We start from the raw sequence: 19,250 nt of genomic DNA, 5'->3' as shown, positions 1-19,250 counted from the left end.
AAAATCCCGAAAATACTGCACATAACTTTATTAGTGTAAACTGAAGTACCCTTTCACCATATTGAAGACATAAAACAACTTGTTGTAGTATGTGGATTGTGAAAACTGAACTGTTCACTCTTGGTAATGAAGGAACCACACATTCGTAGCACTGTAGTAGAAACTCCAGACATTTCCCACTGTTATTACATCTGCAGTAGTCTTGCATTAGCTTTTAAAAAGTCACATGTGCTGTAGCTCTCCTTGGTTGCGAGTACCCTCTGAAACTGTGTATGTCTTTGCAATAAACGCCGCCTCTTAGGGGAGGGGTGACATCCACTAGAAAGGCAGTTCCTAAGATCATCCACTCTTTCTTGTTCCCTTGCTAATGTACTCATCAGAACAGACAAATCTGTTGCCTTCGTATCCAATAGACACTTCAGCCGGCGATGCTACACCTCTACCGAATTTTGTGTTCTCAGTAAAAATAGTGCATTTAAATCACATATGTTCCAAAAAGAAACGGGAAACAAAGGTGGAAACCGGCTATAGAAGGTTGAACAGGTAGAAAACTTTCTTTGCTTCCCACAGATGTACCAATCTGCAAAGTATTTCAGGACCTCTATACCCTCTATGGGGAATGTTTCCTTTAAAGTATTGTATGCCTCTACCACGTCATCTTCAGGCAGAAATGATAGGGCAATCAGTGATTTTATAGCCAGTTGGAATGTCATGTTGGTGTTGTACAACACAGCTTGTCCTAGTTGCTGTACTTTCCTCCAAATGTTACGTTCAAAATGAAACAAACACCCTTTACTTTTCACACCACTTAGGTTAAGCCGTATACTTTTCATCGCGGCTATTTCAAAATCACATAACACATACAGTAAATTGGTTTCAAATCCTTGGTCTGCCAGTAGACGGAATACACAGTCCCAAAGCACATTGTAACACTTCAAAGATTTCTTGCTCATAAGACAATACAGTAATGGGACAGACTTGCTATATCCCCCATAACGTACAAGTCCGTGAATACTGTATAACTGTCTACACATGAGCCTCTTATAGAAAAACGTACCCGTCCATTAACCAGATGGTCGCTTAACTAAGATCAAGCAGACTGTTAATTGTGGTATCTACAATTCTCTTTTGAACAAAAGTGCCATTTTTTAATGGGAAGTCTTGCACATTTACATTACGAAGGGTTAACTCAGGGTTGTACGATACTGATGTATGTTTTCGTCTAACTCTGCCAATTTGTTGCAGTAAGGCACGTTTACTAGGCAGGTCAGGAACTATGTTTACAGATGTAGACGCTAACATGTCTTCAATTAATAGGCAGTGAGCATCTCTGGACACTACGACTCTATGTTTTCATTCACTGTAGAGCTCATATTTTTCTTTTTCTACTGGATCACAGCTATGACTGTGACCCATGGTTTTAGTTAACTGTTCACCGGTTGCTATGCTTACAGTTACTAGCCTACCTTTGCATTTCATAGTTGACTTCCACTTACAGCACCAGTACTTTTTATCAGGAGATTTATGTTCCAGATGAAACACGTAACCTGTAGTATTAAAACATTCTTCCCTTTTTGTGAGACTGTGGTTTAATACACTGAACCAGTACTTCCAGGTGCAGCATAACTAACAGATGCTATTGTAGTTTGGTGTACTCTGTACGCCAACTACAGGTTGCATCTTTTATTTAAAGCATCCTTTCGGTATTTTCAGACTCGGGATAGTTAACTTTTGAGGTTATGGTCTTTCTACATTGTGGTCTCGAAATACTGAATTTCAGGATTTCAGTATTTCGAGATTACAAAGTGGACCCAGATATATATATATATATATATATATATATATATATATATATATACACACACACACATATATATAGGTTACCTTCAGTTCATCGAATGGCCACAACATCGAAACCCACTGCATCGATACAGCATAACACTGAAAACTGGACAGCCAATGTTCCCCACACGGTAAGTAACCGTTTGGCCATCAACATGAACTTTGCCCCGTACCCCTGCGGTAGTGCATTCTCAGAGTTAGAATATTAAGTAAGGGGGTGTGGGGGGAAAAGCCCCCCACATCTGTGTGTTTGTTTAAATGGTAGATTTAGACTTTTGGATGGCCAAACGGTTACTTACCGTGTGGAGAACGTCGGCTCTCCAGTTTTCGATGTTATGGGTATGTGGGTTTCGATGAACTAAAGGTAACCCAGATATATATATATATATATATAATATATATATATATATATATAAACATACACAAGAGCAAAGGCATCAACAGCTGGCTTGGTGTTCTGCTCAGTAAGCACTGTGTTCCACTTGGTAAATATAACCAAAATGCTAATACACAAAGCAAAACATATTACAGCAACATACACGTTGTAAATGTGAACATGGATGTTAGAGGAGATCAGCTGTATCACAGAAAAACACTGGATCAGCTAATATAATATCCTGTAGACCGTTAGGAAAACACAGATGCAGGAACAGAATGAGCGGGATGATAGGAAATCAGGAGTATGACCGAAAGGTAGGAAGAAGGGCAGGAGGGTAGAGAGCATAGGACTTAGGGAATTCCAAGGAGTCAGATAATGACAGGAATGTGATGGTGAGAGTGAGAAGATAGAGATCTGAGTGAGTACAGAAACGCAGCCCAAAGAGTGTTGCTTAAGCATCTTGTACTGAACATTAATTGATTCATGTTTCTCTCCCATAGCCAGGATGATTTCAGACTATATAATAACAATACCATTGACTCAGCCTGCTTCTAGGCACAATAACTGCCCAAATCCATGCTGGCCAGCTCAAGTGTAACATTTTTATAGGTGTAGTTAATGTGTTTCATTTCACTATGGGATACTGGAATACTTTACATTAGATGGTGATATTCAGAGGCAGGGAGAATAGGTTGGTACTTGCTAATGTTAGATCTACAACTATGAATATAGGATCTTACATTCAACTGAGCTCTGTCTTTGGGGCCCTTATTTTCATCAGGTTTATTAATGGGGTGGTTTTAGTAATTTACAGGTTGGAGAAGATTATCAGTGCTGGTAATATGATTATTACCAGGAGAAAACAAAGTGCTACAGATATTACAGCAGTTTAAAGGGAATGCAACAACATGTCAATGTGTGGTTCAGCAGCAAAACAATCATATTAATTTGTCTAACATTACAGTAGTAGGGTGGGGAATCCATATTCCTAGTGGAAAGAAGATTGAAATGTCTTGTACTTTGGCATAACCCCCAACTTCTCATTTATGGTGCATGTCAATGAAATCTGTGAAAGGCTGTATCTGACAGATAGGATATGTCATCCTACATGTCTGCTCCACCTGCAAGAAATAGTGCAGGTAACTAGTACAGGATTACTGCAACCGCAATTTAGGTATGGATCTGCTATGACAAATTTGTCACAGCAAGAGCATAGGATAATGAGACTTAGATTTGTCTTGAATAATGTCTGTAACTTCATCTTGGAGATCCATCACAGAAGACATCACTGAAGAGGGTATACCTTGGTAAGATGGCTTCACTTTGAATAAAGAATGGTGGCAGAACTTGATTCCTGGACAGACCAGCAGTTGTGTCTTGATATTTGCCCTTCCAAGAGAAGATTAAAGTGAAGTGAAGTAACTAGGCCTCTCGGGTCTAATGTATATCCTATGAGTCTTCACTGAAGTAGGCAATAAAGCATTCAGCAAAAGTACTGCAAACTTGTGCAGTGTTGTCCCTACTACCTGCACTGTTGTCACTGATCAGAAATCTGCTAAATCTTGGGTAATATCTCCTTGCTTAGTGTTATATGTGCGAGTTTCCAGAGTGTGCTGGGTGTACTGTATTATTATAATAGTGTTTACTAGTTTTCTTTGTTATTGAGCTATGGTCGTAAGTGCTAACCTTAGCTCTTGTAATAAATATCTTGTATGTCTGTATTTAAGTATACCATGTGATGGTTGTTACCATACCTATAAAGATAAATTAATGGGCAATGCACTTATATTGTTAGCAAACATAAGTAGGTAAATAAATCCACTACCTTCATAGCCGTTCACATAATTACTCTATATACCCTTTACTACATGATATCTGTATCCCTTCTGCCTGTTTCTATCATCATTAATATGTGTGTTATAAACCCCACTGCCTTTGTCCCCATATTAGTAACACTATATACACTCACCATTCAGATGTATAATATTTTTATACAACAGTGTCTAGCAGGTGATCAAGAAAAATTGACTTTATTTGCAGACTATATTATTTTGTAGCTGTAGGAACCAGAAAAGGACATCTCAGTGTTGTAGAACATCCTGAGACAGTTCCTGGTATTTTCTGGATATAAAATTAATGAAAATAAAACAAAGGCTATACCTATAAGATATGTTACCAACACATGATTTGATTCAGTAATACTTATATTTATGGAGATATGATAAAATGAAGTATTTAGGAGTATGGATTAAAAGGAATTTTGTTGTGGTAGCTAAGGATATGTGGGAGGAGACTAAACAAAAGGTAATACAAAAACTAAGAAACTGGAAGCTCTTACCTATGGATATGGATAGCAAGATACAAGCAGTGAAAATATTTTTAGTCCGTTTAGTTGTATACGTAGGTCAGGCATATTTTTGTTTTATCAACCAGAGGAGAAGTTATGGCTAATAATTAACAAAGATTTGAAGGATGTTATCTGGGAGGAGAAGAGGGCGAGGGTCAAGTGGGATAAGCTGATCCTCCCAGTAGAACAATGAAGTTAGAATTACCTGATTTGAAAGGATACTTTAGAGCTACACACTTAAGGCTCTTATATATAACACAAGTAGAAAGCTACAATGAAAAGTGGAAAGGGATGTGATGAAGCATGGGGGTAATTCAAGAAATAAGGAAAGAAGAGGATTTTGGATGTGGATCCTTAAGGAGAATAACAAAAGTCATACAGAATTTTATATTCATAAAATAGGAGAAAGTGTACTAAGAACTAAGCTAACACAGGAATGGAGGAAGGAAATTCTGCTGATAGGGATGACTGCAATTAAGTGTATAGAGGGATATAGAGAGTAGGCAAGAGGGGGCTGAAATTTCCTGGAGGAAGCTGGTAAAGGAACCACGGTATTGGGGACAAATAACTAGAGATGGAAAGGTAATAGAATGGGAAGAGGCCAAGAAGGTTAGTGATTGTCTTCCCTATTAGAGATTGATATCAAGAACATAGACAAACAGAAAAGGACAGGGGAATCCTAAATGAAAGACCTGCACTGGTTGAGTTTTTAATTGAATCTAGAAGTAAAGCTGTTGTCAAAAGCAGATAATTAGTAGGGCACAGTAACTATAGGAATCAATCTGAGGAGGTCATAAAGATTTATTAGAGAGATTAGATAACCAATTCACATGGAAACAATGGGAGGACATATATATGGCTCCCAAATATGCAACAAATTCTAGAAGATTTAGAATATTTGCCTGGAAGTGTTTGCATAGATACTTTTATGCCCCAAGCATACTCCAAAGAATTTGTCCTCAGGCAGGTGGCAAACGCTGGAAATGTAAGGGGGAAGAAAGAGGTACCAAGGAGCATATGTTCTTGGAGTATAATGATTTGGCAGACTTTAAAAAGTCCCTACAGAGTACTCTGTCAGGAATACTGGGTAAGCAAATGAGTGTAACTAAGGAAATCATTTTATGAGCTGGATTAGAGGATCTGAATTGCCTAGACATAGTAAGGCCTTGATAAGTATAATTCTCGTGGCTGCCAAAAAAGCAGTTACTAAAAAAATGGAAATCAAAGTCTAAACCAGCTATACTTGAATTAGTAAATATTGTAACAAAGATAAAAATAACAGGAATGGGATCTTTAGAAAAGGGTAGGATTAAATTACATAGGAAAAAAATGGAAACTGTGGGAACAATATATGCATAAAAATGTTTTGTAGGAGGAATGAGGTTTAAGAGTAGGAAGGAACAATTTATGTAATGTTGAGTTGATTATATGGTGTAGAGTAATATATGTGATGTATAATGTTTGTAAATGTGAACTTGTTAATATGGTTTGGTTACTTTTATGCAAATGTAAGTTTGCGTATGTCACAAGTGATAATTCAATAAAGGTATTATAAAAAAAAAAAACATTGTTTAGCCCTGGAATTGTAATTCTTGGACCTTAATGAAACCAAAGAGTTTTGTACTAACCAACCACCTGTATGAAACTCAAACAATAATACGTAAAAGGCAGTTACTAAATATAGAAAGTTGCCTAACTTGTTTAAATCTCGTAAGGTTTCTCAAAGGTTAAAAACACACCAAAATGTTTCTGTCTTTATGCATCACTAACATCATAAATATGCAGTTTTGGAAGCATTTTTCTTTGTCAGCCATCTGTGTACAATTGCTTAAATAAAATAGTAGTAATAACTGCATTTTTAGTTTTTGACTGGGTTAGTTCCACTAGGCTAGTTGCCTCTTTTCGGGGGAGACCTAAGGTGGTATTCATACTGACTAGGGCAGGTTTGGCTAGGGCAATGAGGAATTCCACCCCGTCTTTTCGATGAGTGCCATAGAGTCCATTACATACATCTGAGATACCAACATCTCAATCAGATGAGACCAAAGGATGGATTTATTCATTTTAAGCAAATTAATATGCTGTCTGTCAGATCCAAATTCTTAAGTTTGCTTGAGTGTTCAAGTATTTTATTTGATTCTTAGTGTGTACAGTGTACACATCAGTGCACATGTATTTATCTACATGTACACATCAGTGCACATGTAGATAAATATTAATCATGTAGTACAAATGTGTTTTGTTTATGCTTCTTTTATGAATAATTAATGCATTTAGCCACCACATTAATATCTCTACATGTGAGCATTATGTATGCACTGTTACCTAAATGTCAGTGTTGATTAAATATCTGTAATTCTCAAATGCATATACATATGTTTATCCTTATTTCTATATGTAATGTGCAGCCGTCTTCCAGATTATTACAGAATGTACCATAAATAATTGTACCTGTGTGCATGCTTACTAATACATACTTGCGTGCCCTATCAGTAGGTATACCCTAAATCCAGGTAACTGTTAAGGTTGATCATAAATAGATTTATTATGCCCCAGGAACAGAAGTCTATGTAACTACATTTTCACACAGTATGACCTGCACCGGTTTCTTACAGACATGGTGGTGGCAGGAATTAACACAGCACTAGTTTAATAAAACAAAGTAAAATAAGCCCTTTCATTCAGTCAATGACTAAACTTCATCAGACCCTGGTCTACTTTGTTTTATTAAACTAGTGTTGTGTTAATTCCTGCCGTTGCCATTTTTATTCTTTTTTAAAAAGTGTTTTTTGCTTTCTGAGTTTGTCTTACAGACATGGTATTGCAGTGATAACCTTACAGATGTTAACTGGATGGATTATGATTTCTATATGTACAGTTTATACAATTTACCTGTATAATATTTACAACTGTGTAAACCCTAAACCTGTCATTTGTGCCCATGGAGGTCTGTATGTGTAATGTGTACACATCATCTGCTTTGGACTCTCTGTGCATATACTGCATCCATTAGTTTTATATGTGTATGTCCTCTCCTTTGCACTCTGTATACATATACTGCATCCATTAGTTCTGTAGGTGTACTTTTCATCTCCTTTGTACTCTCTGTTTATATACTGCATTCATTAGTTCTATATGTGTACATACCATCTTCTTTGCACTCACTGCATATACTGCATCCTTTAGTTCTATATGTGTACATGTCATGTTCTTTGCACTCTGTGCATACACTGCATCCATTAATTCTATATGTGTACTTTTCATCTCCTTTGCACTCTCCGTGCATATTCTGCATCCATTAGTTCTGTATGTGTACTTTTCATCTCCTTTGCACTCTCTGTGCATATACTGCATCCATTAGTTCTGTACGTGTACATGTCATCTCCTTTGTACTCTATGTACATATACTGCAGACATTAGTTCTACATGTGTACATGTTATTTCCTTTGCATTCTCTGTGCATATACTGCATCCATTAGTCCTATATGTTTATGTTATCTCCTTTGCACTCTGTGCATACATTGCATCCATTAGTTCTATATGTGTACATGTTATTTCCTTTGCACTCTCTGTGCATATACTGCATCCATTAGTTCTATGTGTGTATGTTATCTCCTCTGCACTCTGTGCATACATTGCATCCATTAGTTCTATATGTGTACATGTCATTTCCTTTGCACTCTATGTCCATATACTGCATCCATTAGTCCTATATGCGTACATGTCATCTCCTTTGTACTCTCTGTGCATACACTGCATCCATTAGTTCTATATGTGTACATGTCATCTCCTTTGTACTCTATGTACATATACTGCATCCATTAGTTCTATATGTGTACATGTAATCTCCTTTGTACTATATGTGCATACACTGCATCCATTAGTTCTGTGTGTGTACATGTCATCTCCTTTGTACTCTGTGTGCATATACTGCATCCATTAGTTCTATATGTGTACACATCATCTCCTTTGTACTCTATGTGCATATACTGCATCCATTAGTTCTATATGTGTACATATCATCTCCTTTGTACTCTCTGTGCATATACTGCATCCATTAGTTCAATATGTGTACATGTCATCTTCTTTGCACTGTGTGCATATACTGCATCCATTAGTTCTGTATGTGTATGTCATACCCTTTGCACTCTGTGCACACACTGTATCCATTTGTTTTATATATGCACGTCATTTCCTTTGCACTCTATGTCCATATACTGCATCCATTAGTTCTATATGTCTACATGTCATCTCCTTTGTACTCTATGTGCATACACTGCATCCATTAGTTCTGTGTGTACATTTCATCTTGTTTGCACTCTGTGCATGTACTGCATCCATTAGTTCTATATGTGCACATGTCATCTCATTTGCACTCTGTGCACACACTGCATCCATTTGTTCTATATGCGCACATGTCATCTCCTTTGTACTCTATGTGCATACACTGCATCCATTAATTCTATATGTGTACATGTCATCTCCTTTGTACTCTATGCGCATACACTGCATCCATTAGTTCTATATGTGTACATGTCATCTCCTTTGTACTCTATGTGCATATACTGCATCCATTACTTCTGTGTGTGTGTACATGTCATCTCCTTTGTACTCTGTGTGCTTGTACTGCATCCATTAGTTCTGTATGTGTACTTTTCATCTCCTTTGCACTCTCTGTTTATATACTGCATTCATTAGTTCTGTATGTGTACATGCCATCTTCTTTGCACTCAGTGCATATACTGCATCCATTAGTTCTATATGTGTACATGTCATGTTCTTTGCACTCTGTGCATACACTGCATCCATTAGTTCTATATGTGTACATGTCATCTCCTTTGTACTCTGTGTGCATACATTGTATCCATTAGTTCTATATGTGTACATGTCATCTCCTTTGTACTCTATGTGCATATACTGTATCCATTAGTTCTATATGTGAACTTTTCATCTCCTTTGCACTCTCTGTGCATATTCTGCACGTATTAGTTCTGTATGTATACTTTTTTTATCTCCTTTGCACTCTCTGTGTATATCCTGCATGCATTAGTTCTGTATATGTACTTTTCATCTCCCTTGCACTCTCTGTTTATATACTGCATTCATTAGTTCTATATGTGTACATACCATCTTCTTTGCAGTCACTGCATATACTGCATCCATTAGTTCTATATGTGTACATGTCATGTTCTTTGCACTCTGTGCATACACTGCATCCATTAATTCTATATGTGTACTTTTCATCTCCTTTGCACTCTCCGTGCATATTCTGCATCCATTAGTTCTGTATGTGTACTTTTCATCTCCTTTGCACTCTCTGTGCATATACTGCAGCCATTAGTTCTATATGTGTACGTTATCTCCTTTGCACACTGTGCATACATTAGTTCTGTATGTGTACATGTTATTTCCCTTGCACTCTCTGTGCATATACTGCATCCGTCAGTTCTATGTGTGTATGTTATCTCCTTTGCACTCTGTGCATACATTGTATCCATTAGTTCTATATGCGCACATGTCATTTCCTTTGCACTCTATGTCCATATACTGCATCCATTAGTCCTGTATGTGTACATGTAATCTCCTTTGTACTATATGTGCATACACTGCATCCATTAGTTCTGTGTGTGTACATTTCATCTTGTTTGCACTCTGTGCATGTACTGCATCCATTAGTTCTATATGTGTACTTTTCATCTCCTTTGCACTCTCTGTGCATATTCTGCATCCATTAGTTCTGTATGTATACTTTTTTATCTCCTTTGCACTCTCTGTGTATATCCTGCATGCATTAGTTCTGTATATGTACTTTTCATCTCCTTTGCACTCTCTGTGCATATTCTGCATCCATTAGTTCTGTATGTATACTTTTTTTATCTCCTTTGCACTCTCTGTGTATATCCTGCATGCATTAGTTCTGTATATGTACTTTTCATCTCCTTTGCACTCTCTGTTTATATACTGCATTCATTAGTTCTATATGTGTACATACCATCTTCTTTGCACTCACTGCATATACTGCATCCATTAGTTCTATATGTGTACATGTCATGTTCTTTGCACTCTGTGCATACACTGCATCCATTAATTCTATATGTGTACTTTTCATCTCCTTTGCACTCTCCGTGCATATGCTGCATCCATTAGTTCTGTATGTGTACTTTTCATCTCCTTTGCACTCTCTGTGCATATACTGCATCCATTAGTTCTGTATGTGTACATGTCATCTCCTTTATACTCTATGTACATATACTGCAGCCATTAGTTCTATATGTGTACATGTTATTTCCTTTGCATTCTCTGTGCATATACTGCATCCATTAGTCCTATATGTGTATGTTATCTCCTTTGCACTCTGTGCATACATTGCATCCATTAGTTCTGTATGTGTACATGTTATTTCCTTTGTACTCTATGTACATATACTGCATCCATTAGTTCTATATGTGTACATGTAATCTCCTTTGTACTATATGTGCATACACTGCATCCATTAGTTCTGTGTGTGTACATGTCATATCCTTTGTACTCTATGTGGATACACTGCATCCATTAGTTCTATATGTGTACATGTCATCTCCTTTGTACTCTATGTGAATATACTGCATCCATTAGTTCTCTGTGTGTACATGTCATCTCCTTTGTACTCTGTGTGCATATACTGCATCCATTAGTTCTATATGTGTACACATCATCTCCTTTGTACTCTATGTGCACATACTGCATCCATTAGTTCTATATGTGTACATATCATCTCTTTTGTACTCTCTGTGCATATACTGCATCCATTAGTTCAATATGTGTACATGTCATCTTCTTTGCACTGTGTGCATATACTGCATCCATTAGTTCTGTATGTGTATGTCATCTCCTTTGCACTCTGTGCACACACTGCATCCATTTGTTTTATATATGCACGTCATTTCCTTTGCATTCTATGTCCATATACTGCATCCATTAGTTCTATATGTCTACATGTCATCTCCTTTGTACTCTATGTGCATACACTGCATCCATTAGTTCTGTGTGTGTACATTTCATCTTGTTTGCACTCTGTGCATGTACTGCATCCATTAGTTCTATATGTGCACATGTCATCTCCTTTGCACTCTGTGCACACACTGCATCCATTTGTTCTATATGCACACATGTCACCTCCTTTGTACTCTATGTGCATACACTGCATCCATTAATTCTATATGTGTACGTCATCTCCTTTGTACTCTATGCGCATACACTGCATCCATTAGTTCTATATGTGTACATGTCATCTCCTTTGTACTCTATGTGCATATACTGCATCCATTAGTTCTGTGTGTGTACATGTCATCTCCTTTGTACTCTGTGTGCTTGTACTGCATCCATTAGTTCTGTATGTGTACTTTTCATCTCCTTTGCACTCTCTGTTTATATACTGCATTCATTAGTTCTGTATGTGTACATGCCATCTTCTTTGCACTCAGTGCATATACTGCATCCATTAGTACTATATGTGTACATGTCATGTTCTTTGCACTCTGCGCATACACTGCATCCATTAGTTCTATATGTGTACATGTCATCTCCTTTGTACTCTATGTGCATACATTGCATCCATTAGTTCTATATGTGTACATGTCATCTCCTTTGTACTCTCTGTGCATATACTGCATCCATTAGTTCTATATGTGTACTTTTCATCTCCTTTGCACTCTCTGTGCATATTCTGCATCCATTAGTTCTGTATGTATACTTTTTTTATCTCCTTTGTACTCTCTGTGTATATCCTGCATGCATTAGTTCTGTATATGTACTTTTCATCTCCTTTACACTCTCTGTGCATATATGCATCCATTAGTTCTATATGTGTACATGTCGTCTCCTTTGGAATCTGCATACAGTGCATTCATTAGTTCTGTATGTGTACATGTCATCTCCTTTGCACGCTATGTCCATATACTGCATCCATTAGTTCTATATGTGTACATGTTATTTCCTTTGCACTCTCTGTGCATATACTGCATCCATTAGTTCTATGTGTGTATGTCATCTCCTTTGCACTCTGTGCATACATTGCATCCATTAGTTCTATTTGTGTACATGTCATCTTCTTTGCACTGTGTGCATATACTGCATCCATTAGTTCTGTGTGTGTACATCATCTCCTTTGTACTCTATGTGCATATACTGCATCCATTAGTTCTATATGCTGTATCTTTGGATAGTTCCTTATACTTATGCTACACTCGGTCTATGATTGTTGACTTGTACTCTTAAGTAAGATTTATTTACGCAGTAATAGATGAGTGGGTGTGGGGATATTGAGGATTTACCCATGGGCTGTATGGTTTCATCACAAGGGCAAAGCCTGAGTAATTAAACAAAGCCAAATGTGGGTAAATCCTCATGTACCTGCACCCACGAATCAGTTTTTACTATTATACAATGACATTATTTAAGAAAACAAATTGCTTGCTTTTCTTAAGTAATGTCTTTGTATAATGGCGCACAGTGTTGCTCTGTGTTGTTTCCTCCTTCTTCCCCATTTGTTGATGTACTGCGCATGTGTATGTGGAAACTTACATTTCCACACTTGTATAGTCCATCTATGCAGTTAAAAATAAACAAAGGAGAAAGGAAGATCTATAAAATCTGAACAGTTTAAAGATGTGAGAGAGACACGGCAAAAATACAAGGAAACTCAAGTACTTTTCTTTAGTTTTGCAGAACACACCTGATTTTCCTTGCATTTGCTCTGCCCTGTGTATGTACGTCTTGACCTCTTAGCTCAAGAAGTGTCAGAAAACCTTAAGTAACAGGGAACAAAGGCCCCAAAATAGGGACCAGTTGTAGATGTTGCTATTCTGAAACTGAAATGTGTCATTATTTACTGACTTCACTCCTCAGTGAGCAGAAAACCTCAAATTTTATGAGGGGCAGACCAAAACTATGAGGCACAATTCTGGACATTCTGCAAAAATCTAGACAGTTGAGACATATAACTCCATAGCATATGCTAGTAGTAGAAAGTCTGGTCACACTTCAGTGACTAGACTTTTTTCTATTGGTATATGAACAATTTACAACAGGCACGCTGGTTGGGGTGACCAATCAGCATGCACATTTTTGAATGCTAATTAGCTATCATTGTATAATTGCATATAGTCTATCAAATGGCTCATTGAAGTTATCTTATCAAGGTGTATAAAACAAACTCCAGACTAAAACTGTAATTGCATATTTCTGTTTTTTTTATTTTAGTCCCCACCAAGCCTGCGAGAGGAACTTGTCGAAGGTGGCATCTACACTGTTTCTCAGCGGCCAGTACATTCACACCATGGCATCAACAAGGGACACCATGTGCTGGGGGTAAGTGTGCCTCTTTACCTATAATTGCACATAAATAAATTGATAACATGAAATAGAAGATCAGCAATCTTCTATGTAGAGAGTATGCAGGGAAAAACCTGTGTAATAGCAAAGGGAAGTAACATTTGTAATATGTAATATTTATACCTACTATAGAACAGCACAAAACAGTTCTGGATGTTTACACAGCAAATATCAGTAGCTAAGGGAAAGAAAGCCTTTGTTAATATTAAATTAGATATTTTAGTGTAGGGTTGTGTGGTCCAGTGACAAAAGGAAATGGTTTAGTAAATGGGTTATATTATAAGGAAAAAGGAGGAATTTGTAGAGGACAGTATGTATAATATGATAAAATAGATGAAGAAACTTTTAACACAATGAATTAGAATGCATCTCATGAAACAGTGTTTAATGATGGAAGGCTGAATTGTCATACAATATTAGTAATAAAATTAGGGAGCCAAAGACTCATTTCCTACATTAAAGGTTATTTTCCAACAATGCTTGAAGAGATCTACCATCCACATGTTGTGGTAACTGCCCTCATTAGATGCACATCCCACAGTTTAAAAGTCCATGGCACCTTCAGAATTTCATCTACAAATTTTAAAATAAGTTCTGAAGCCCATGACTGGTTATCCACCATGGCGTCCCTTCGTGGAGGAAAGTGATGAAGTTTAATTAGCTATTACCAGGATCACGTGGCAGAGTGGTCCATTTGGGTCAATGGGGCATCAGTAAAGTATGGTATTTGATATCTTGCAACTGCTGCATACCAAGGTATGTGTTTAATGGTCTAATTAATATATTTTCTTAATTCAAATATTACATTTTTAATTAGTTTGTAGCCATTATAAGATATTAAATGAAACACTTCATTTGAAACCCTTTACTTTTTACAGGAATTCTTAATTCAGACATTACATTTATCATTTGAAACCCTTAACTTTTTACAAGAACTTTTTGATAAAGACAGTTACTGCACACACTGTTTTTGCTGGCCTCATCAGACTCGCACCATTGCAGTTCTCAACGTCTTAATGTTTGTGGTGATTTCAGGATTTTCCTCGGTAAATTTTAAAAATCAAGTTCTGAAGCTCATTCTTGGTTAGCCACTACACCTTTTTAGGAAAAAGCTTGCTGATATTTAATTAGGTATTTCCAGGATTATGCAAGGTTGTACTGCATTTCAGTCAGAGGAGCTTCAGTAAAGCATGTTAGTTAATGTCTTAAAATGGCCATGTACCAATCAAGGCAATTAAAAGATGGGTTAAGAAGATACATTGTTGACTTAATATACAAAGAAAAGACAATGGTGGCTCAACAGCAAGACCAATGCCTCACAATGGAGTTCAGCCTTGATCTCCATTGACTGTTTCTGTTGAGTTTGCACGCTCGCCCCTTTTCTGATTAGGCTTTATAGGTACTGTATCTTCCAGTCACATTCTAAAAACATGCTGGTTGATTGGATGAAAAGAATCCACAGGTAAGTCCAATTAGTATTTTAAAAATGGCAAACAATTTAGCCATTACATGCATTAGCCACTATGAAGCCATTTTAAGATATTAAACATTGTGCATTTTGACCCAAGACTAAACCATTCCACGGTTAACATCTATTCAGGATCTGTTACTAACTTTCAGATTGGAGAGACTGATGTATTATAGAAGTCTGTGTGGCCTTTCTGAAGAGCATGTTTATTATGACTTACCCCACTCCCATCCCTTTCAGAGCCTGGCTCTTTTTGCAGATACCTATTTTGTCTTGGAGAAGTTTGTTTTGCTCCTCCTGTTTGAACTATCTAGTACAACAAAGCTGAGGAAAAGAGTTTCTCTAGTAGCTGTCACACTGGCAATGTATGTTTCCAACCATCAGAACTCTCCTCCCACTTAGCGTTCAATAAAGACAGTCTATCACTATGCATGCATCCATCCTTTCTCCCAAATGTGGTCATTGAGTTGAATCCAAGTCAGTACATTCATTTGCTGTTATTTTTCCTCAGTGTTCTCTCTGGTGAATATCTCTGCTATCTTAGGTGTTCATCTAACAGCTAGGATGTTATAATACAAGAAGGTAACAGTTAAGAAATATGATTGTTTGTTTCCTTTACTAAAACCAAAGAGAGCTGGAAGGTAATGGAACAGTGTCTTATCTGTGTGATTTTTCTAACTGTGATGTTCACTGCTATGAGAATCAAGAGGAAAACCCGCTAATGTCACTGTCTTTTATAGTGATTCTCAAAATGCTGAAACAAGAAGGTCACAAGCTTCCTGTAGCTAATGTTTCACTAAACTGACTGTTTAGATGACATATTGACTGAATTCTGAAGTCAGGAAAAACAACAAACTGCCACGGAAGTGAAGAGAACTTGTTGCAGCAAAACGAAATTAAAATCCGCCTTTATAATGTATAGAAATCATCATGAGCACTTTCGTCCATTCATATGTAAATGGACTTAATCAGATAATACATTTTACTAAAAGCACTACATTTAAATAACCACGGTTAAAATCACGACATCCATTTAAAGCAATCATTTTCTTGAAAGTTAATGACCCCCTCCTTAAACCATAAAGGAACATTACCAATTCAAAATTATTACAGTGTTACTGAACAAATAATCAAATAAATAAATAAATATATAAATAAATGAATAAATAACTAAACTAACTAGCTGACTTATTTATTTTATTTATTTTTTTAATTTATTTATTTAGTTAGTTATTAATTAGCATTTGTTGACCGGGAACATCCACTGGGTCAGGGACCCATTTTCAGTGGGGGCTCGGGGAGAAAAGCTCCATAATGCATTATAGAGACAGACAATGTTTAACAACAAAATTAAAAAGTACTACATGTATAACAGGCAGTAAAACATATTACTATTTATAATTCAATAGGATTACAATAGTATGCAATGGGAATCATTCCATAGGTTAAACTGTTACATCAAAAGAAAAGCAAGGAGTATGGTACAATAGTTAGTTTGGTGACAGTATAGTGATTCTGTATAGTAGGTGTACATTAGTTTTTGCGAAGAGAGGGTTTTTATAGTGTTTGGTGAAATGTGCTGTTTAAGGGGGTTTGTACTAAGGCAGGTGCAGGATGGACTTAGGAAATAACCTAATATACTAATTCATCTATTGAGAGCTTTGATTTTCAATGCACAGTTAATCGAACAGTACTCTTTAAGACCTGGCCAGGCATAAGCATTCAGCATTATTTGCCAGATCAGCTGTCTTCTTTTCAGTAACAAAGCCCATGGACCTCTTTAAATTCATGTTTAACATCATCCATTGCCATATATTTAAAATAATGCCCTTGATTATTCTGAAAGTGCTTGGCAAGGGCGCTATCAGGTTTACAATTTTTTATGCTGTATTCGTGCTCATAAATACATTCTTTTAATTTATGTTCTGTTTTGCCCACATAAAGTCATGGGCATTCCTGAAAAAATGCTGCATAAACTACTCAAAGAGCATCACAATTATACATATGCCCCTTGAATTTTTGTCCCATAGCACTACTATCTCCATTAGCTAAAATCATGGAAACATGCATTCATCGGCAACTCCTTGATCATCTTCTACTAAATAATCTATTAGCTGATTGCCAACACGGCTTTAGACCATTTCATAGTACCACTACCGCACTACTATCCTTTACAGACAGTATTAATAAGAATCGCAATAACAACTTGCTCTCCTCATCTCTATTTTTAGACCTCTCCAAAGCCTTCGCTATGGTGAATCACGTCCTAATGTTAGACACCCTTAAATCACTTATAGGAGACACTTTAACCATCAAATGGTTTAAGTCATATCTAGAAAACAGACAACAAGCAGTACTCTGGAACAATAACCTATCAACTCACCTTCCTATCTCACTAGGAGTCCCACAAGGTTCTATTCTTGGACCCCTCCTTTTCTCTATATTTATTAATAATCTGAATTCATCTCTCCCTCAAACCACCTGCATACAATACGCCGACGACTCCACATTAATCTGTACTGCAACCTCTCAGGCTGAACTACAGTCTAGCACCCAAAAAGTATTCAACTTAGCAGAAGACTGGTTCTCCAAACGCTGTCTCCTCCTAAACCCTAAAAAAAAAAAAACTCCTACTTTTTACCCCTACTCAAATGTCTCCCCCTATCTACTTCTCAGTAACATCAAATAATGGCACTGTAATAGTACCTGATACCACAACCAAGCTTTTGGGTGTAACAATTGATAATAATCTTCATTTTGACCCACACATAAACTTAACTATCAAATCGCTTAATAGAAAACTTGGTTCACTTTATAGACTAAAAATCTTCCTTACTCCCTCTGCCAGGACTACTATCGCCCAAACTCACCTAATCTCCACTCTTCTTTATGCCTCACCTATCTACACTAACCTATCAAAAAATAACCTAAACAAACTGGTCACCTCCTATAATAACATTGCCAGATTTGCGACTGGTTCCCCATTCCATACTCACCATTGCCAAAATCTGAAAAAATTAGGATGGTTGGAACTGCAAAACCAAATTCTTTTCCAACAACTAACTATTACCCACAAGATCCTGTATCATCCTATAAATACACCCATACTCTGTACCCTTATTAGCCCTTATAAAAACCTAACAACCCTATGCTCAGCTAATAAGTCACTACTAGCCACCCTTAAATCTAACAACAAATCTGGAGACTGTCTTTTCAATAATAGCATTGGAAAGTCTTGGAACAAGCTTCCTACCAAACTAACATCCCTGGAATCCACACCACTTTTCAAAAAGCATCTAAGAATCCATCTGTCTTTACAATGGCTTTGCCCCTGTACTAATCTTGCCTAATTTTTTTCTTCCTCCTCATTCCACCATCTTCACATGCACAATTACAGGCATCCCTTGTAAAAATTTCACCCTGTCTTTGTCTTTTCTATATTAAGTTGTATTTTAACTTTCTAATATTGCCTTTAACATGTTAATCCTGTTATAAACATGTCATTTTATATTCTCTTATGTAATGAATATTTCATTTTTACCAGTCACTATATCAATTTTAATTTTTAAAATATGTTACTCCTATGTAGTATTTTTTTGGTTTCTTTAGAACAATGTTGTATTGGAGCTTTTCTCCCCGGGCCTCTACTGAAAATGGACATATATCCAGTTAGACTAGCCCGGTCAACAAATGCAAAATAAAATAAAAAATAAAAATAAATAAATTTTATAATAATGTCCTCTAACATAAAAACCATCCTCAGTATTAATAATCTTACAATAAGGGTAAAAGCCACATTTCTTCATCTTAGGTGTACACCTTGGACCTCGATTCAACTTCTC

The 19,250-nt window shown here is 36.7% G+C and overlaps 1 protein-coding gene across 7 annotated transcripts in view; it reads left to right on the top strand.

Annotated features, from left to right (window-relative positions):
• RGL2 (ral guanine nucleotide dissociation stimulator like 2) overlaps window positions 1-19,250 on the top strand; it is a 791,449-nt gene that overhangs the window by 385,046 nt on the left and 387,153 nt on the right. For all 7 annotated transcript variants that reach the window (XM_044083541.1, XM_044083538.1, XM_044083537.1 and 4 more), the window contains one exon: window positions 13,809-13,916. In XM_044083541.1, coding sequence (XP_043939476.1) covers window positions 13,809-13,916 — 108 coding nt within the window. The remainder of the gene's footprint in view (window positions 1-13,808; window positions 13,917-19,250) is intronic.

This window comes from Protopterus annectens, chromosome 9.part0 (assembly GCF_019279795.1).
Source record: "Protopterus annectens isolate FY-2018-M chromosome 9.part0, PAN1.0, whole genome shotgun sequence".
Classification (NCBI taxonomy): Eukaryota; Metazoa; Chordata; order Ceratodontiformes; family Protopteridae; genus Protopterus; species Protopterus annectens.
This window is presented reverse-complemented; position numbering and strand designations above follow the sequence as displayed.